Here is a 19,406-nt window from a genome sequence, read left to right as displayed (position 1 = left end):
TGATGTGTGTTAGCAAAACAATAAAACAAAGAAGATTACTGTTTTTTCTTGAAAAAAAACATACAAATTCCATTACATCTTAAAGATATGGTGGAGGATGTTCTTTTTTCGGGGGGATCATCAAAATAAATGGTCCTCTTATTTGTCAGTCATTCTGGTGATATGTTTACGTAAGGCTGCCTATGTGCTTGTCCCCATTTTCACTTAACAGTGGTGAGTCTGACACAGTGGAAAAATAAAAAAATCTTCTTTTGGATAGTAAGCTTGTATGAGCGATGCAAACAGCAACTTTTAAACAGAGTGTGCACAAGGAGAAATGGGCTCGTGCATGCTCTCACAAGGGTTTAATAGGCGTTCCCTCTTGGGAGCAGGTACAGGGTTCTGCATATACATTTTTTTTTTAAGTAGTCTTTTAAAAAAATTCGCAAAAAATCCTCCACTATACCTTTAAATATAAAATGTTTAAAAATTAAAATCTTTTAAATCATGTATTTTGAAAACCATTTTTAGTCTTATTCTCAATTTACAAATATTGTCATTTTAGGTCTATGGTTTGTGGTAAGAGAAAGCATATATGGCTAGTTCTTGATGATTGCCAGGCCCTAACAAGCAAAAACTGAAGTTGCATTTTATAAAAGCAACACTGCATAACTTTTTACCCAAGTATTAGCATAATTAATACAATAATTTACACAGATTGGTGTGTATCAATGCCCCATGATGGCTGCCCTTTTCAAAAACTCGGCCATGTAACTGCAAACTAAAAGTTACCTGATTAGACACATTAGTTATCTGATGTTTTTAATCTAGAGAGATAAGAGCAGCCTTTTCCTTAAAGGGAATTCAATGACTTCTTAGTCTTCTGGTTAAATTTGGTCTGCTATAAGATTCCAAAACATCAAGTGGGACTTGATTTTGTTACAGCACACTATTAACAGTGGGCTTTAGGAGAGTGAAACCTTGAAGTTACAGCTCTAGCGCCCCTAGTAGTGATAAAACAAAAGACAAGATAAGATTTATTGTCCATCCATCCATCCATCCTGCAGTTTAGGTTGTAGAAGACAACAGCTTATTTTTTTTATAAAAAGCAAATGGCTTTTTCCACATGGAAAATTTAAATAAAAATAAAAAAAAAAATACATTTTTTTATCATCACAAAAGTTTGGTTTTACTTTGAGGAGGCCAAATGAAACAACCAACTCAATGTATATTTGTAATGTGCTTCACTGACAACACCATGTAATTCTCCATGTAAATGCATGACATGTTCGGTTAATTAAGTGCTTATAATCGTAATCACGTTAGCTCTTTGGCATCTGACATGGGTGTAATAAATTTGAAATTTTCTTTGAAACCCTCCTGATCTTTCTTTAATACCTGTTTTTAATCACAGCTTTCCCTGTGTGTGTGTCACCATGGTTACCCTTTGTGTTTGTCAGTTTTTTTTCAAGATTGCCTGCTGGTACTTTTTATGATGTCACTGCAAACACCTTGAAAAGTAAAGAAATTTTTCTTTGTGGTTAGAAAACAAAAACTGAAATGGATCCAGTGCAAGCCATTAAAAATCTTTAATGCAGTGCAGAGCCTCCAGGCTATGATGTGATTGGCCGATTTGTTTTTTGAGTTAACAAGGAACTGAATAGCATACCTAATAAAGTGCCGATATGTTTATGAGTAGAAACAATGGGGGGAAAAAAGGATTTCATTATATAAGACAGAAGCTAGAAAATGCTTTCAAATGCAGCATGTTCTTGCAGCTAATACAAACCATAGCAAGTTGGAAAGCAGGAAAGGAATCATAGATAACATTCCATGAATGGTTTCAAGATGGAAAAAAGTAAAGGAACGCTCCCGGACCCATTATTTTCATCCTAAAGCAAACATTTGCAGAATGAAGTGCAGTCAGAAGGTATCAGGGAAGATTTGTTTCAACAAAGCCAAGATTTACTCAACTTAAGTTAAGCCTGAACATTCCCTTGTTAGGAGTCTTACCACTGTATACCCTGTGAATTTCTTTAAAAATGCTGTTCCTCTTTTTAAAAATATGCTTTTAACATTTGATAACTAACTTAGGCAAGTAAGTTTTGTAGTATGTGTGTCCAGACAGTACGTTTGTTCGTTGATCTTTCAAAGAATCCTGGTCTAAATATGCTTGGTTGCATATTTGAACTCTGTCCATAGCTATAGAATTTTGCTTAGGATATACCTTGCTGTTATTGCTAAAAAGTAGAATCTGCTTTGATGTTTGGTCATCATAGGGTTGCTATGTCATTGGGATTTGGTGCAGTATGGCTTTAAAACATCAACCAAAAACATTTAACAGGCTTTTAGACATCATATGTGTCAGCCAAAGAGTCACAAAATCAAACACAGCCCTAAAAATAAAAAATATCTCTTATTAGTTAGACCATTCTAGAGCAATATTTACATTCAATGGTGAAATTGCACAACTAAAAATAAATATTTACTTTTAAGTATTTATTCTTTAGTAGATAGAATGTGGTAGAATATGTGTACTTCATTGTAACTTGTTTTATCATCTTAATTTGTGCAGCTATTTGAAACATACCACATTATTTAAATGTGCTGTAGAAATAGAGTGGATTGGATAAAAAGAATGTAATAATTGCAAATATCCAAGAAAAATTTCAAAAAGCAAAAGTAGCCATTAAAATCATACTGTCAGTTTTTATGATAAGTGGTTATCCCTATAGCCCTTTCCTGTTTATTGGTTATAGCTGCTCTTATCTGAATATTACCAGGGCATTAAGCCCCTAATTCCGCGGCTCACTCACTCCTACCAACACAACAGAAACATCTACAAAAAGAGCGTAATTTCTTTAGGTATTACTATTGGGAAACCTAAGGACACCCTAGCTAAAAGCAGCAAAGATGTCACAGGATAACTTAAGCCTCACCCCACGTGCACAGTCTGGTTAAAAGCAAACATCATGATCTTTCTATTCTGAGCGGCAAGCAGGGGCGTCTACTCAGCACACGGTTGCACCAACTACCCAGTAAATCCACATGCATGATGTGAAAGGGCGCAGTGATAACTTAAAGGGAGTCTTTGATTGCTTATTTACTGTGGGGTTATGATTAATTCCTGGTATGGACACTGTAAGGGCAAATAGTGTCTGGAGAAAACCAGTTTGCTCCTGCTGTTTAATTCCAGAGGCCAAGTTAGGCATTAACCCCCACTGGTGTTCAAATGGTTTAGCACATGTCAGTAAACAAAGCTACTCCTTCACTTGGTGTAATATATTTTTCAAAATTTAGTTCTAAATTAGTTTGAATGCTGAAATGTGACAAATAATATCTTATTAATAAACCTCAAAGTCTTGCAGAGATGGTAAATAATGTGAGTGAATAAAACACGTTCACTTTATTTCGTAAATTTTGTTGAAACAATTTAATTAATTAAATCTAGGGTCTGTTGATATTGGATACAACTCTTCATTAGCCTAATTCTCCTCATTAGTAAATTTAAATCTTAAAGCTCAAGCTAGATGCACTGAATTTATACCACCATTTAAAGGAAACAGGTTTTCTTTAAAAAAGTGAACAACTGAAGATTATCTGACGGTCACAGATAAGACACGATTGGTGGCACTCTGATGTAAATTTCACCATGTTTAACTGGAAAAGGAGGCAGATCAGTCAGCAGTGTGATAATTCATCTTTTTGTTTATCCATTATTCTGTTATTCAACTGAATCCTAATCAGTGAAATGCACAGCATGTTTCTGTACAAGCCTACATGGTGAAAACAAGTCATTTTGTATTTCAGAGCACTGATATCTGATACCCTAAAACAGTAAGTGATTGCAGCCTCTCACTATTTACTTCTTTCCCTTTTGTTGTCTTGATCCAACCTTTAGAGGGCTCACTTCCACAGCCGTTACTCTACTCTTCATGAACCAGATGAATCATAAATGTACTCCATAAAACAACTTTGACTGCCAGAAATTTTCAGAAAGACATCTTTATTATCCAGGACCTGCCAACTGTTATCATGTCCTCTACTGTCATGTTTGCTTGCTCCATCTTATAGCAACAGCCCAGTCCAATGTCCGTGCAGTGCGTGTTGCAAAAAAACAAAAAAATAAAAATAAAGAAGAAAAAAAAAGGGCTGCATAGCGTGCCTGACTGTGGCAAAAAAATGATTTTATGTAAACAGAAGGAGGAATGAAAAATATTCTTTCAAATGTGCTTAATCTCAGTTTTATCCTTCTCACACAACAAAAACAGATTATACTCTCTCTTTTGCTGTAGTGTTACATAAAACCAAGAGGAATCTGGACATTTTTGTTTTAAGCTGCAGCATTCTAACAGGGATAATTGATGTCTGTAAAGGAATGGGGAGGTGAGATACATTAATGTACACTATATTGCCAAAAGTATTTGCTCACCTGCCTTGACTCACATATGAGCTTAAGTGACATCCCGTTCCTAATCCATAGGGTTCAATATGACGTCGGTCCACCCTTTGCAGCTAGAACAGCTTCAACTCTTCTGGGAAGGCTGTCCACAAGGTTTAGGAGTGTGTTTATGGGAATTTTTGACCATTCTTCCAGAAGCGCATTTGTGAGGTCGCACACTGATGTTGGACGAGAAGGCCTGGCTCTCAGTCTCCGCTCTAATTCATCCCAAAGGTGTTCTATCGGGTTGAGGTCAGGACTCTGTGCAGGCCAGTCAAGTTCATCCACACCAGACTCTGTCATCCATGTCTTTATGGACCTTGCTTTGTGCACTGGTGCACAGTCATGTTGGAAGAGGAAGGGGCCAGCTCCAAACTGTTCCCACAAAGTTGGGAGCATGGAATTGTCCAAAATGTCTTGGTATGCTGAAGCATTCAGAGTTCCTTTCACTGGAACTAAGGGGCCAAGCCCAGCTCCTGAAAAACAACCCCACACCATAATCCCCCCTCCACCAAACTTTACACTTGGCACAATGCAGTCAGACAAGTACCGTTCTCCTGGCAACCGCCAAACCCAGACCCGTCCATCAGATTGCCAGATGGAGAAGCGCGATTCGTCACTCCAGAGAACGCGTCTCCACTGCTCTAGAGTCCAGTGGCGGCGTGCTTTACACCACCGCATCCGACGCTTTGCATTGCACTTGGTGATGTATGGCTTGGATGCAGCTGCTCGACCATGGAAACCCATTCCATGAAGCTCTCTGCGCACTGTTCTTGAGCTAATCTGAAGGCCACATGAAGTTTGGAGGTCTGTAGTGATTGACTCTGCAGAAAGTTGGCGACCTCTTCGCACTATGCGCGTCAGCATCCGCTGACCCCGCTCCGTCAGTTTACGTGGCCTACCACTTCGTGGCTGAGTTGCTGTCGTTCCCAAACACTTCCATTTTCTTATAATACAGCTGACAGTTGACTGTGGAATATTTAGGAGCGAGGAAATTTCACGACTGGATTTGTTGCACAGGTTGCATCCTATCACAGTTCCACGCTGGAATTCACTGAGCTCCTGAGAGCGACCCATTCTTTCACAAATGTTTGTAAAAACAGTCTGCATGCCTAGGTGCTTGAATTTATACACCTGTGGCCATGGAAGTGATTGGAACACCTGATTCCAATAATTTGGATGGGTGAGCAAATACTTTTGGCAATATAGTGTATTTAATTAAAGCACATAAACTGTTTTCTTTAGAACATGGGATAAAATAGCTTGGAGAAACACATTATATAGTTTATATATTTCATCTGGAATATTTAAAAAAAAAGTCAATCCAAAATGAAATAAAGGTGGTCAAGCTTGTGGTGTTGTTGATTGAGATAGCAGCGTCTTTATGAGAAATAAAGGATAAACACTTTTCTCCTTAATAAAACTACTTTCATTAAATACAGATTTAAGCTCTGAAATATGAGAAAAGGGCTCAGTCATAATTATAGACGACAGATATTATGAATTAGAATATGTGGAATCCACTGTGTCATAATGCCATACCATAAAGGAAGAAAAAAACAATAGAGATGCAAACAATTTCTTCTAAAATACATTGACCAAACAGTCCAGCTGTTAATATTTTTTTCCCCTCAAAATTGGGATGTAATTGCAAAGACAAAAAAAGTGAAGTCGATAGAAAAGTTTATCAACTAGAAACCTGATGTGGATATTAAAATATTGAATAGTAACTCTGTGCTTAGAAAATATTATATAATCAAGACAATTCTAACTGAATAGAGTTGCGCATTATAAAATAAACTCACTTGTAATTTGCCACTAGATCATTTAATTGTCATTTTTTAAATTCATTTAGCCATTTTGGTATATTTGTTTTAAACATGATATGGCACCATAGGGACATGGTTAAGATACTGTGAAGAACCCCCAAGCTCCCAGGCCTCTGATAGAGGAATAGAGTTTGAGGCAAAGAAGCTCCCACTCTGAAGTTTGTGTACTAAGTGTGTGTGTGGATAGTTGTATTTCTATGTTCATTCATAGACTGGTGTCCCTTTGCTCACAAAACCAGGAGATACACTCCAGTTCCACCGTGTACCTGACTGATAACAGAAGAAGATGGATAGATGTTTTGAATTACTGCAGTAAAATATTTGTGTTGAATGTAAAAAAAAAAAAAAAAACTCCAGAGGTTTTAACCTAGTTAATTAGAAAAACCAAATTGATCTGATCAATGCATTTTCATCCACCTATTCATCAGTTATGTATTCACTTAAGTGTACTTCAAGTGTCATGCAGATCTGCTTCTGTCCCAGAGCCCAATTCAAACTGTTACCTCAACCATGCATGCACCTTAGTTTTGGATATTTACCAGGAAAAATGGCCAATGAAATGAGGGTAATACCAAAACATGCTGTGCAGAGAAGTGAAGCCAAAATCTAGACACATTTTTCAGACACTTGACCAGCTGGTCAGACCCTCTAGGTCAGGGTCATTCCAATATATTTTTCAAGCAGCTGAGGGCAAATCCATCCATCTAATGTTCATTTTTATTAAAGCTCATTAAATTAACCTAACAATTAAATGCAATCTATTTTTCTTGTTTCTGCCAATGCAGAATCAATGGTTTCTACAGCAAATTACTGCATGTAAAGCAATCTGTAGTGCAAAATATGTTGACGATGTGTTACTGTGGATCTACAAAATACACTGTAATAAAAAACAGAATCAAAGTAAAATTACAGTAACATTAATTTGCTAGCCAACTGGCTTGTTAGCAGAAACCAGCCAGTGATTAAATAAGCTCACTGTAGCTTTCAGTCATTTATTCTTTTTCTATATGATTTCTATTATTTCCTGAGTTATCTGTCTCCAAAAGCACAAACCTTGATTTCTACAAGATAAACAAAAGCTGGCCAAGAAGCACAACAGTATTGGGCAGAATATAGTGGGAATCAAACCCACAACCAACTTCCCTGACGGCTACTTTTCCTACTGAGTCACAGTCAGTCTTACATTAAGTAAATATTATACAATCAGTCCAAAGGATATCTATAGAAGGATATCTATGTATATTATATATATATATATATATATATATATATATATATATATATATATATATATATATATATATATATATATATATATATATATATATATATATATATATATATATATATATATATTCTATATGCATATAATATGTACATTATATATATATATATCTACATATAATATATATGTAGAGAGATACATATAGATATATCTCACTCTATATATACATCTATATTTATATGTATATATATATATATATATATATATATATATATATATATATATATATATATATATATATATATATATATATATATATATATATAAATAGATATACCTCTATATATAGAGACATATCTATATATCTTTATCTATCTCTTTATATATCTGTTATATATAGATATATATTATATAGATCTCTCTCTCTCTCTCTCTCTCTCTCTCTCTCTCTCTATATATATATATATATATATATAGAGAGAGAGAGAGAGAGAGAGAGAGAGATGTATATATAATATATATATATATATATATAGATCGAGAGATAAATATAAATATATATATACTACAGGAGTATATGAAGGAGTTAGCTCTCCCCCAAAGCAGTGCATGTCTAGTGGCGTGCAGAGGGTGGTTCCCTGTGCAGCAGCGCCTCTCTGCGCCTTTGTGTGTCTTATTTACGTTGTGCTGTCAGACTGGCTGCTCACACGTGTCCCACTGTCTCGCCTCTTTGTCCTGCATAACACTCTCACTGGCCTCACCGACAGCACCGATGACTTGACTGTATGTCGCGTTTGCCTTTTCCTATCTCTGCTTCTCCTGCAGCGGGGCTGCTCAGCCCTTTGATTGGATCCTTTTTCTGAAGCGGAAGGCTTCCAACCTGAAAGAAAGAGAAACAGAGGCAGGGATGCTGCATCTCCTCGGCTTTTTTCCACGGGCTCCGGACGGACCGACTCGGTTTAGATGACGTGTATAGAGGGGTTCTCCTGGAGTTCATGATTCGTCCTGTTTTGGAGAAGATCCAACCCACCGGGAGATCTATGCTCCGGCTTTTGTGTCTCTGTGATCATGTCCCCAGCATCGGCTCCAGCTGCCAGTGAAGGCAGCACCACCTCGGTCCAAGAGGAGGCAGCGGACAGTCCCAGGGAGGAGGTATGGAGATGTTTTCATCACTTCACATCTGGAACGATTTCCTTACCATATCAACGCTCATGCAGCATAATTAGAATAACCTGATTAAAATGTGTAAATATATACAAGAAAATGAGACTGAAGTAACCTGTTAGGGATCTTGGACTGGATCCTAAAAGCCAGAGAAAGGTGTGAAATGAGGGGAACAAAGGAGAGCAACAACATAACTTGAATGAGACTCAAGAACCAGGAAACCCCACGATCTGATCTATGCATTACTGCACTAAAACACCCATTAATAAATAGTCTAATTTATGAATGCAGTTAAACTTGACATTGATTAATATTATTTATTTTTTTATATATATACAGTGTAATGTCTCATCTTTCTTGCAGACTGTTGGATAAGTTACACATCCATTACACAAGAGGGTTTTTATGTAACCTAGCTGCTCTTATTATGTCAAAAGAAAGTATCCCTGAATGTGTGGCATTTATTTACAGGCACATCATTTTTTTTCCCTCCAAAAGACCGTTTCACTGATTTAAAATGGGTGTATAAGTATTATATTGAACTACATGCTTTTGTAGAATGAGCACAAACACTATAAGCTACTGATATCGTCAAGAAAACCATAAATATATGAATTTTACTTTATGTATTTGGATACCTATTTGACTGATGGGATAATATAGATGTATATTAATAAATATTGACCTAAAGGTATTATATTTTGGTGATTAAAAAAACGAATATTTGTCTAATTAATCAATTCAGTATATACAAAATTATATATTAAAAAAGTTTTTTAATTCTTCTGTTAATCTTGATCATTATGTCTAACAGATCGTAAAAATATTTCTTTGTAGAAAAAAAACTATGATTAAGGGGGAGACTATTCAGCAGAGATTCACTGACACCCTACACAGGAAGAGAAGCCACTAAAAGGTCCTTGCCAATGAAGTGGATTGTTTACTTTGAGCTGTTTCTAAGAAAAATAATGAAAACCTAAGTGGAGAGAAAAAGTGTGCATAATCAACAACCACACAGAGATACATATTCAGGGCATTTCTCACCGTCCTCTCATTCATTGTGTGGAATCCATTACTGAACCTGAAAAAAATGTCTGAAGCATTTTACCTCTGATGAAAGTACATTTCAAGATGGGGATCAGGATATCAGTGTCTGAGGAGGCTGAACAAGATGGGTGGGGATCAGTGGTAAGTTTCACAGTGAGTGAAGATTTAAGGACCCATCTCAGCTGCTGGTGTTGGTCCTATGTGATTTTATCAAATCCAAATTAATGCAACTATCCATCAGTAAACTTTGGAACAGTTCACACTTCCCCTCGCTTAGAACAAAGATAGCGATTTGTCCATGATAATTGCATCTAAGGAGAAGGATAAAAGGTAATCATGAGGGCAGATATTTCTTTTTAAAAGCTTTAATCGGTGGCAGCATCAATCCCTTTAGCAATTGTAAGACAGTTTAATGTCGTTAAAGGTATAGTGGAGGATTTTTTGTGAATTTTTGAAAAGACCTGCCCTGTCCAAAAAAAGTGCACATGCACAACCCTGTACCCTCTCCTGACAGGTAAAGCCTATTAAACGCGTGAGAGCGTGCACAAGCCCATTTCTACTTGTGCACATTCTGTTTAAAAGTTGCTGTTTGCATCGCTCATCCAATCTTACTTTCCAAAAGAAGATTTGCAATTTTTTTCACTATGTCAGACTCACCACCAGTAAGTAAAAATTGGGATGAGCAGATAAGAGAGCCTTCCTTAAACATATCACCAGAATGATTGACAATTAGGAATACCAATTATTTTGATGATCCATTCGGGGGGGAAAAAAAACATCCTACACTATATCTTTTACTAAGTGCAAAGGCATCTCTTTGTCAACATAACAGAAATGTCCGCATTACAGTGTTTATGATGCTGAGTCACTTCCTTTCTTTCTCTGCTATCAGCTCTAATGAACAGCTCCTCCATGTTTTCAGACAGTGGATTCATAGTTGGCATCTCATTTGTTGCTCAAAATGATTCTATTTTATATTCCTCTCACATCAGTGTTAATAAATTTCACCTATCAAAGCATGTTCTTCTGCACACAGGTGCATTTATTTTTATATTTCTCACACATCTATTCATAGGGATCACAACCTTGCATAGAAATGTTATCTTTGCCATTTAAACATTAAATGTAACATGAGCCTAAAAGTACAGCATGTGGCGTTTATTATTTCCATTTAAGCAAAGGTAGGGTTCTGTTGAGTAAATAAGGAGCTGCCTTTTCTCAGTAGGGAGTTTCACTGTTTGTCCCCTGTGCTCCATGGGGTGTAGCCTTATAGGTTGGCAAGACACTTGAGGATCATGTGACCAAAGTAGGGAGGATAATTATGGATGAAAAAGAGTCATCTATTATTAATGTTTGTCTGTTAGTGAGGGCGCACAGAACCAGTATGTTGGATTCATTATGAAACTGATGTATAAAACATGCTGAGGATAGTATAGTGAAGGAAAGCTATATTAACAAAGATATATCTTTTCTGCTGGAGTATGTGGAAGAAACAACTCCCCACATCACAAAATAAGCATTTTTTTAAATAAAATAAAATTAAACGATTATATTCCTACTGATATAAAAGTTGTGCACAAGCTTTATTAATATTAATATAATTTATATAAGTCTAGAAATTTGCATTCGTTTTTTTTTTTTTTTTTATTAAAAGCATGTTGGTTTGTCATACACAACATTTGAATGTATGGTAAATTCCCCCACTGACTGTTACAGTGGAGAACCTGGAATATTGTTGACCTATTTTTTCACAAAGGCTGGTAGATTTCAAACTAATGAAGATGATTTAAAACATGGAGATATTTAAGGAAATATCTAATAGCATTTGAAAGAAACCTAAAAATAGATTGCCACTGTGTTGCAGAATTATCCAGATCATGATCCAAAACTAACAGCCAAATAAACCCAAAAAGGCTTTAAAGGGAAACTATCAACCTTCAGTCTAATCTTTTTTAGTCTTTAAACAGAAATCCTAAAATAAAACTTAGCCTGAGTTAATTAGCAGAAAACACTCAGAGTTGATTTGGGATAAAAAAAATAAATATGATAATTATGTGAAAAAGTACCTACTTTTGAAGCACAGTGGAGGAACCATCATGCTTCGTACCTGTTTCTTTTGTTTCCATTGGGAACCCTCTTGATATCTGTAGAATCTGGTGGACTCCACTAAATCGGTCACCACTATGCTTTTTAGCAGGATACTGATCCAAAAATTGTATTTAAATCAGTCTACAAAGAGTTAACTGATTAGAAACTACTGTTGCAACCTCAATTCCTAGATCTATATCATGTACACATCCTTTGAGATTAATAAAAGAAAGCACCTGATGATACACAGGGCTATGGACTATCTGGATAGTTTGTTTTTCCAGGATAATGCAAAATGTTAACATAGTATAGGGGAGAAAACTAATAACGTAGTCCTGTTGATAAAGGGTGACGGTAGAGGGTAAAAATGGAATGTCATGGTTTTTATTTTCACTGAGTATATGCACTAGAACTATTTTATGTGAAAAAAATATACAAAAAAGATTCAGTATAATACAGTTTTTTCTGTTGCGCCTTTGTAGTCTAAAAGTGTCACAGGTGGTGTGTGCTGTTTCTCTGATATAAAATTGCCTGATTTCAATCAGTCCAACCATTATATTTTAAAATATGCTTGCATAGGACAATCTTGATGTTAAAATCTATGAAAAACAAAACAATAATATATTGGTCATACTGCTTTTTGTGGTCATTTTTATCATGGCCGAAAGACAAATCTTCATAATTTATTTGTTTGATTTATGGTCAGCCAAACTAGTTACCAGGATAGTCCTTACTTTAGACTAAAATTTACAGTTTTATGACTTGGTTTTCTCACATTATTATGATAATCATGAATAAAAAGGGCGTTTAAATCAGCAGCTTTATCATGATACAATGTTATATTGATAAAGCCTGTCACAATACTATTTTCAATTAGCTCAATTTAAAAGACAACTCCCTTTCTAACACGTATATTTACATTAGGGCTGAAACAATTAATCCGATTAATCGATCCTTGAAAGAATTCTCAACTAATTTAGTAATCGATTAATCATTAACTGGAGTATAGAGACTATAAAACATGCCTTTAGCTGACAGAGCAACCCCCCTAGAGCAGTAATTATACAGAGACTGTAAAAATATTTATCAACATTTTGCATTTAAGATAAAAAGAAAAATTATTTTTCATCTGTCAATATGCTCTGTCCAGAACTCCTCAAGTGGAAAATTTTTATTTTCACCTGTTTTAATTTCTAAAAAGTGTTCTTTAAGGAAACTTTGGCTAGCCGATTATTTATCGATTATTGAAAAAAATAATAAACAGATTAAACAATTAGCAAAATTATTGTTTGGTGCAGTCCAAATTTACATCATTATCCACTAAGAAAAAAATCCAACCTAAAAATGATTTGACCATTTTATTTGTAAGCGCTAACAGTTGTCAGATTTTTTAATCAAAAACAGCTTTTACTTGTCTGCCTTCTTGTATGAATTTAAAAATAAAAGTGTATTTTAAAGATGATCTATGGAACTGGATTATATAATAATAATAATAAATCCAATTTGTACCGCACTTTTCATTAAGAAAAATCTCAAAGTGCTACACAAGTGATATCTTTTAATCAACGTCAATGTGAATTGATGTGTATTTGAGTCCATACTGTAAATATTTAAACTAACCATGATCATATTGCCTTTATTTTAAACAGAAAACAATTATTCTTGCTGCAACTGACATAAAATAAGGATTATGACAATTTTCTATACATTGAATTAAGGCTGACACAAGTAATCAGATTGATCATAATTAATCGGTTATTGAAATATCATCAACTATTTTAGTATAGAGATAGAAAAATATACTTTTAGCTGACTTTTTGTTTTAGCTGTCCTTTAGCTGTCCTTTTAGCGACCCACTTAGAGCAGCAATTATATCAAAATTGTGAAAAAATATATAAACATTTTGCATTTAAGACAAACAAAATATGTTTTTGTCTGTCAATATGCCCCATCCAAAAAAGTTTTAGTTTAACCTCGTTTAATTTAATAAAAAATCAGATTGGCTAACCGATTATTAATTGATTAAACGAAAAAATAATCGACTGATTAATTGATTTGCAACATAATCATTAGTTGCAGCCATTGTTTTAATTTATAGTAATTTTGACACGGAGTAAAAAGCTTAGAAAAACACAGGGAGCTAATCAACAACTTCCCAATTATAGTGTATAAATAAGATAAATGATGGTTGGTATCCTCGTGGCATGATGTTACCTCCTATCAGCCAGCTGACCGGCAGTTTGCTGCAGCAAGTGAAGAATGGAAGGGGAGAATACCAGTCATCCTACTGAAGCACTTTAATTAGGAATTAAAACTGTATGGTACGGTGTAAATCTAAGAGGTTCTAAAACTGTGACTTAAAAAAAAAAAAACCTTCTGTACAGATAACTGCTTCATGCAAACTTCAATGACAAAAACTGACTTTAAATTAAGAGAGGGAGGAGCTAAAACTGAGAAAAAATATCTCAGTTAGGAGTAGAACAAACAGAGGAAAGTGCTGTTCTCCATTCATGCACAGTCATGTGTGAACTGATAGAATTGACAAACAGATACTGATGAGATGATGGATATATTAGAGGCTATATCATTGGCATTAAGATTAAAACAGCTTATGAATCAGCGTATTATTACATGCTCAGTCCTAGACATCAGGCAGGTTGATACAGCTCACATGTAAACAGCTCATATATAAAATTTAAAAGCACTTCAGAAGCAGTTCTTTAATAAATATTTTATTTTTATAAGCTACTACCTTCAGCTTTTTCTTTTCATATGTAATTCATGTTATAATTCGATTGCAGTTTTATAATAAATGTTGTATTTGCTGTATTAGCTTATTATTACTGCTGACTTCCGTGTGTCCCTCTTTTCCTGCAGCAGCATCCCCACAAACAGTCTTTGACCAAGTCATTGTGCCAGGAGTCTCACTGGAAATGCCTGCTTCTGTCCCTGCTCATGTACGGCTGCGTGGGGGTGATAGCCTGGTGCCAGGTGGCAAAGGTCACGCGTCTCTCCTTCGACAGAGCCTACAAGGGAAAGTCTATGATGTACCACGACAGTCCGTGCTCCAACGGCTACATCTACATCCCTCTGGCTTTCCTGGTCATGCTCTACGTGGTCTACCTGGTAGAGTGCTGGCACTGCCACGCCAGGAACGAGCTGCAGTATAAGGTGGACGTGGACAGCGTGGCGGAGCGCATACAGCGAATGCAGCAGGCCACGCCCTGCGTCTGGTGGAAGGCCATCAGCTACCACTATGTCAGGAGGACCCGGCAGGTGACCCGCTACCGAAACGGAGATGCGTACACCACCACGCAGGTTTATCATGAGAGAGTGAACACCCATGTCGCTGAGGCAGAGTTTGACTATGGTAACTGTGGGGTTAAGGACATCTCAAAGCACCTCCTAGGTTTGGAGGGATTCCCTATCAGCAGGCTGAGGTTCACTAAGTGCTTTAGCTTTGCCAACGTGGACTCAGAAAACACATATCTAACACAGCGGGCTCGCTTCTTTACAGAAAACGAGGGCCTAGATGACTACATGGAAGCCCGTGAGGGGATGCATTTGAAGAATGTTGACTTTAAGGAGCACATGATTGCCTTTTCTGACCCCACTCATCCTCCCTGGTACGCTTCCAACTCTGCTTTCTGGGTGGCTGCTGCTTTCACTCTGTCTTGGCCTCTGCGGGTTCTGATGGAGTACCGCACAGCCTGCGTGCACTACCATGTAGAAAAGCTGTTTGGTTTTGACTATGTGCCAGCAACGCCATCTGAAGAGCGTCCATATTGTCGACGTATCCCACGAGTCAACACTATTGACAGCACAGAGCTAGAGTGGCACATTCGCTCCAACCAGCAGCTGGTGCCCAGCTACTCGGAAGCAGTCCTGATGGATCTGGCCCAGCTTTCAGGGAGCGGCAACAGCTACTCTATATGCGGGCGCTATGGCAGCTACAGGCAGAATTGTGAACGTTGCCACCGCACCATCAGCAGCTCCTCCATCTTCTCCCGCAGCGCTCTGAGCATTTGCAACACAGCGAGCCCCCGCATCCCCTTCAGCGCCAGCCGCTTCTCTTTAGGGCGGCTGTACGGGTCCAGGCGGAGCTGCCTGTGGAGGAGCAGCGGGAGCCTGAATGAGCAATCCTGTCCCACTGAGAGCACTCGCTGTCTGTCAGGACAGCAGACCAGCGAGGAGAATCCTCCAGCCTATCAGGATGCCCTGTGCTTTCCTGTGCTCATCGTGCATCGCAACGAAGGATGCCTCAACCATGACCACCGCTCTCTGCACAGGAATGGCTCCTGTGTTGAGACATCTCTCTGACCAACAGCTGCCAAAAAGATGAAACAAACTGGGGCTGAAAGACCTCTTTACTCCTGGTTTGGAATGTTACACAATTCTAATGTTGATTTAATGTGAGTTTTTCCTCTTTTATTCAAAATAGAAACACAGATTTCTACATAACACAAATTAATGCAGTAGTGTAAAGTGGAAGGAAAATGATTCATCCATCATTTTATACCTCAAGGTTTCACGTGCAACACATAGTCACAGAGCATGAGACGCACTTAGGAAAAAAAAAAATCATGGATATTCAAACATAAAGATAATTTAGAGAAACCAGTTTACCTAACTTAAAGGTTTTCTATACTGTTTGAGGAAGCTCGAGTTGGAGGAAAGAAGCCAAGCGTGCGTAGGGAGAACATTCAGATTGCAGGCAGACACATGCAGATCCCAGCCTGGATTGTAATGCAACAGCGCTAGTAACTTGATCACCATCATGTGGATCATTATTAGAGTTTTTTTTTTGTTTTGTTTATTCAAATAGACATCAAAAATACTGTGGTTTGTATTTGTTTTAACACCCTATATTCCAATACCTCGAAATAAATTCCAGAGGAACCTTGAAAGGTTGTGTTTGTAAAACAGATAGCATCACTGAAACCAAGAAAATCAGCAGGCAGGTTAGAAACAACGCCGAGGAGAAATTTAAAGCAGGTTTAGGCTTCAAAGAATATCCCAAGCTTTGAACATATTTTATAATCCAGGAAGGAATTTTGTAAGAGAGACTGCAAATCATGGCAAAACAGGAAAAAAATTAAATAAAATAAAAAACGCCTTTAAGAGTAGCAAGAAAAAAACCTACACAAAGTCTTGCTTTCAGGTTGCCACAGGTCATGAAGGGGGTTGAGGCGGACAGCTGGATGAAGATGCTTCTCTCAGAAAAGACCAAAACTTTTTGGCCTACTTGAACCCTATGTTTGGCTGCACATTGCAAAACACCCTCCCCACAATGAAATGGCGGTGGTAGGGCAATGCTTTTCTTAAGCAGGTGCAGGAAAGCTGGTCAGAGCTGATGAAAAGATGAATGGCACTAAATACAAGTCAGTACTCGAAGAAAACCTGATTAAGGCTGCAGAGTATATAAGGATGAAATAACGGTTCAACTTCCAGCAGGGCAAGAATTAAAAACATACAAGACATGCACTGGAATGGATTAAAGCAAAGCACATGCATGTATTATAATGACTTAGTCAAAGTACGAACCTAAATCCAAATGAAAATCTGTCCATACACCAGGGGTGGGTAGTAATTAGATTCATTTACTCAGTTACATTTACTTGAGTAACAATTTGAACAAAAATGTACTTTTAAGAGTAGGTTTATGTGCCATACTTTTTACTTTTACTTGAGCAATATTCTTATAAAGTATCGCTACTCCTACTTGAGTAAAACCTCTGACTATTCTGTCTTCTGTGAGTAATTTGAACTATTTCAAAATCAGGCAAACACACAGTAAACTATAGATATTCAATTCAGTTTCAATTCAGTTTATTTATATAGTGACAATTCACAACACAAGTCATCTCAAGGCACTTTACAGTTCAACCAGATCATACATTCAAATTGATACAAAGTTTTCTATCTAAGGAAAACCAGTTGGTTGCATCGACTCATTGACTCAAATGCAATCCTTCACACTAAGCATGCTTGTAGTGACAGTGGAGAGGAAAAACTCCCTTTTAACAGGAAGAAACCTCCAGCAGAACCAGGCTCAGTATCATATTAACAGTGTAAGTTCATTACTGTCCTAACATATATACAGCTCTCATTGTACGGATTAAAAAAAAAAAGAATTTCTTTTGCAAAGATTTGTTCTTCTATATTCATGACATTTATTTTTATTCTTTAGGCATCTGAGTCTTCAAAATGTCAGAACTAGCACATAAAGTCTGTTTGTCAGAATCATTTATAAACATTAAATCTGATGTTATTATTCAACTGGGATGTGAAAAGAATGCCATGTCTATAGTCGATAATGTCTATAGTTCAGCATGTAGAAAGGAGCATCTGGGGGACTGAATACTTTCCATAATTTGATTTCTAGAAAGATTTGAAAACCATACATCACTTTCCTTCCACTTCACAATTATGCACTAATTTTCTTGGTCATTGAGATAAAATCTTGATATAAACACAGGGTGTGAACACTTTAAGTTCAATTAAACTGAATGACTGAATTGATTGGAATTGAATTTGATAAGAACAATAGTGTACTGATGCACAAGTAGGGCAACAAACACACTTAGCTTAGAATAGTCATGCACAATGACTGAGTCAAAGCTGAGCAGGACTCGGGAGTTTCTTATCATAAAAATGCCTCTGATGAGGTCATTAGTGAGGCCTATGTAGGAAGGCAAAAAAAGGCATGTAGAAGATTCAGATTAGAGCCATTCATTCAAAATCAGCACAGATAAAAACATTAAATGTCTGGTAGAGATAATGATCCAGTAAGCAGAAACCAGTGTGTTTGCAATGACATTATACTCCCCTCCTTGCCAAATATAGAACAGGAGGATGATAAATAATTTAGCAAGGAGTGGCTGAGGGACATAAGACTCCTAAACAGGATAATCATTTTAAACCATATCTTTTTTATTTCACATTTGGCTGCACTACCCAGGCTACCTCTGTGTTTAAGTGCCTAGCATCAACTATTTGCAACAAATATCAGCTTTCCCAATGAGAACCATCTCATCTCAGCCTCTTCCTAATAAAACTACAGTGCAGCAGTCTGTACTATGTCATGGAGACATTGATTTTCTGATGTCATCCTGCTTGAAAATCGCCTCTTCCTATAAATCAGGTCAAACATTCTTTCTGATGTTTTCCATGAGGCCATAAATAAATCAAAAAGGACTTTCATCATAATGTAACACAGATATTGTCTTGCAAGCTCTGCATTGCTGCTGATGTATATCAGAGAGGCATCCAGAGTTTTTTTTTTTTTTGTATCTGGCTCTAAAGACAGGTCTGGATTTAATAGTGCTTGTTCCACATTCATTAAAATACACCCCCCCCCCAAAAAAAAAACAAAAAGCAAATAAACAGTACTTATCTTCAGGCCATTCTCAATAGTAGTGCTGATTAATAGAAATGCAAACTAATATGAAAATGAAACCATAAATGAGATCTGTTTCGAAATGTAAAATGTAAATAAAACATTGGTTTTAGCTTTAGTTTCACAACATCCTCCTCACTTTGTTGTACCCTTAGTAATGATGTGTAAAACACTTTAAATAATCTTTAAAATTTTGTAGCATAACTTCATATTGAAAAAGTAACCAAGTCTCTG

General features: G+C 36.7%; 1 protein-coding gene across 2 annotated transcripts; it reads left to right on the top strand.

Moving 5' to 3' along the window:
* Window positions 1-8,082: 8,082 nt before the first annotated feature.
* Window positions 8,083-17,697, top strand: tmem151ba (transmembrane protein 151Ba). 2 transcript variants are annotated; one of them, XM_038309097.1, is made up of 2 exons: window positions 8,083-8,626; window positions 14,654-17,697. In XM_038309097.1, the coding sequence occupies exons 1-2, from the start codon at window positions 8,543-8,545 to the stop codon at window positions 16,091-16,093; spliced, it is 1,524 nt and encodes a 507-aa protein (XP_038165025.1). In that variant the 5' UTR covers window positions 8,083-8,542; the 3' UTR covers window positions 16,094-17,697. The 2 variants fall into 2 exon arrangements, with proteins under 2 accessions (XP_038165025.1, XP_038165024.1); XM_038309096.1 differs by having other exon boundaries at window positions 14,651-17,697.
* Window positions 17,698-19,406: the final 1,709 nt, after the last annotated feature.

Source organism: Cyprinodon tularosa, unplaced genomic scaffold, assembly GCF_016077235.1.
Source record: "Cyprinodon tularosa strain WSP-4 unplaced genomic scaffold, ASM1607723v1 ctg657, whole genome shotgun sequence".
Taxonomy (NCBI): domain Eukaryota; kingdom Metazoa; phylum Chordata; class Actinopteri; order Cyprinodontiformes; family Cyprinodontidae; genus Cyprinodon; species Cyprinodon tularosa.
This window is presented reverse-complemented; position numbering and strand designations above follow the sequence as displayed.

Coding starts and splice junctions, on each gene's coding strand:
- tmem151ba (XM_038309096.1), top strand. CDS start 8,543: ATGTCCCCAGCATCGGCTCCAGCTGCCAGTGAAGGCAGCACCACCTCG. Junction 8,627..14,650: donor CGGACAGTCCCAGGGAGGAG/GTATGGAGATGT, acceptor CTTTTCCTGCAG/CAGCATCCCCACAAACAGTC.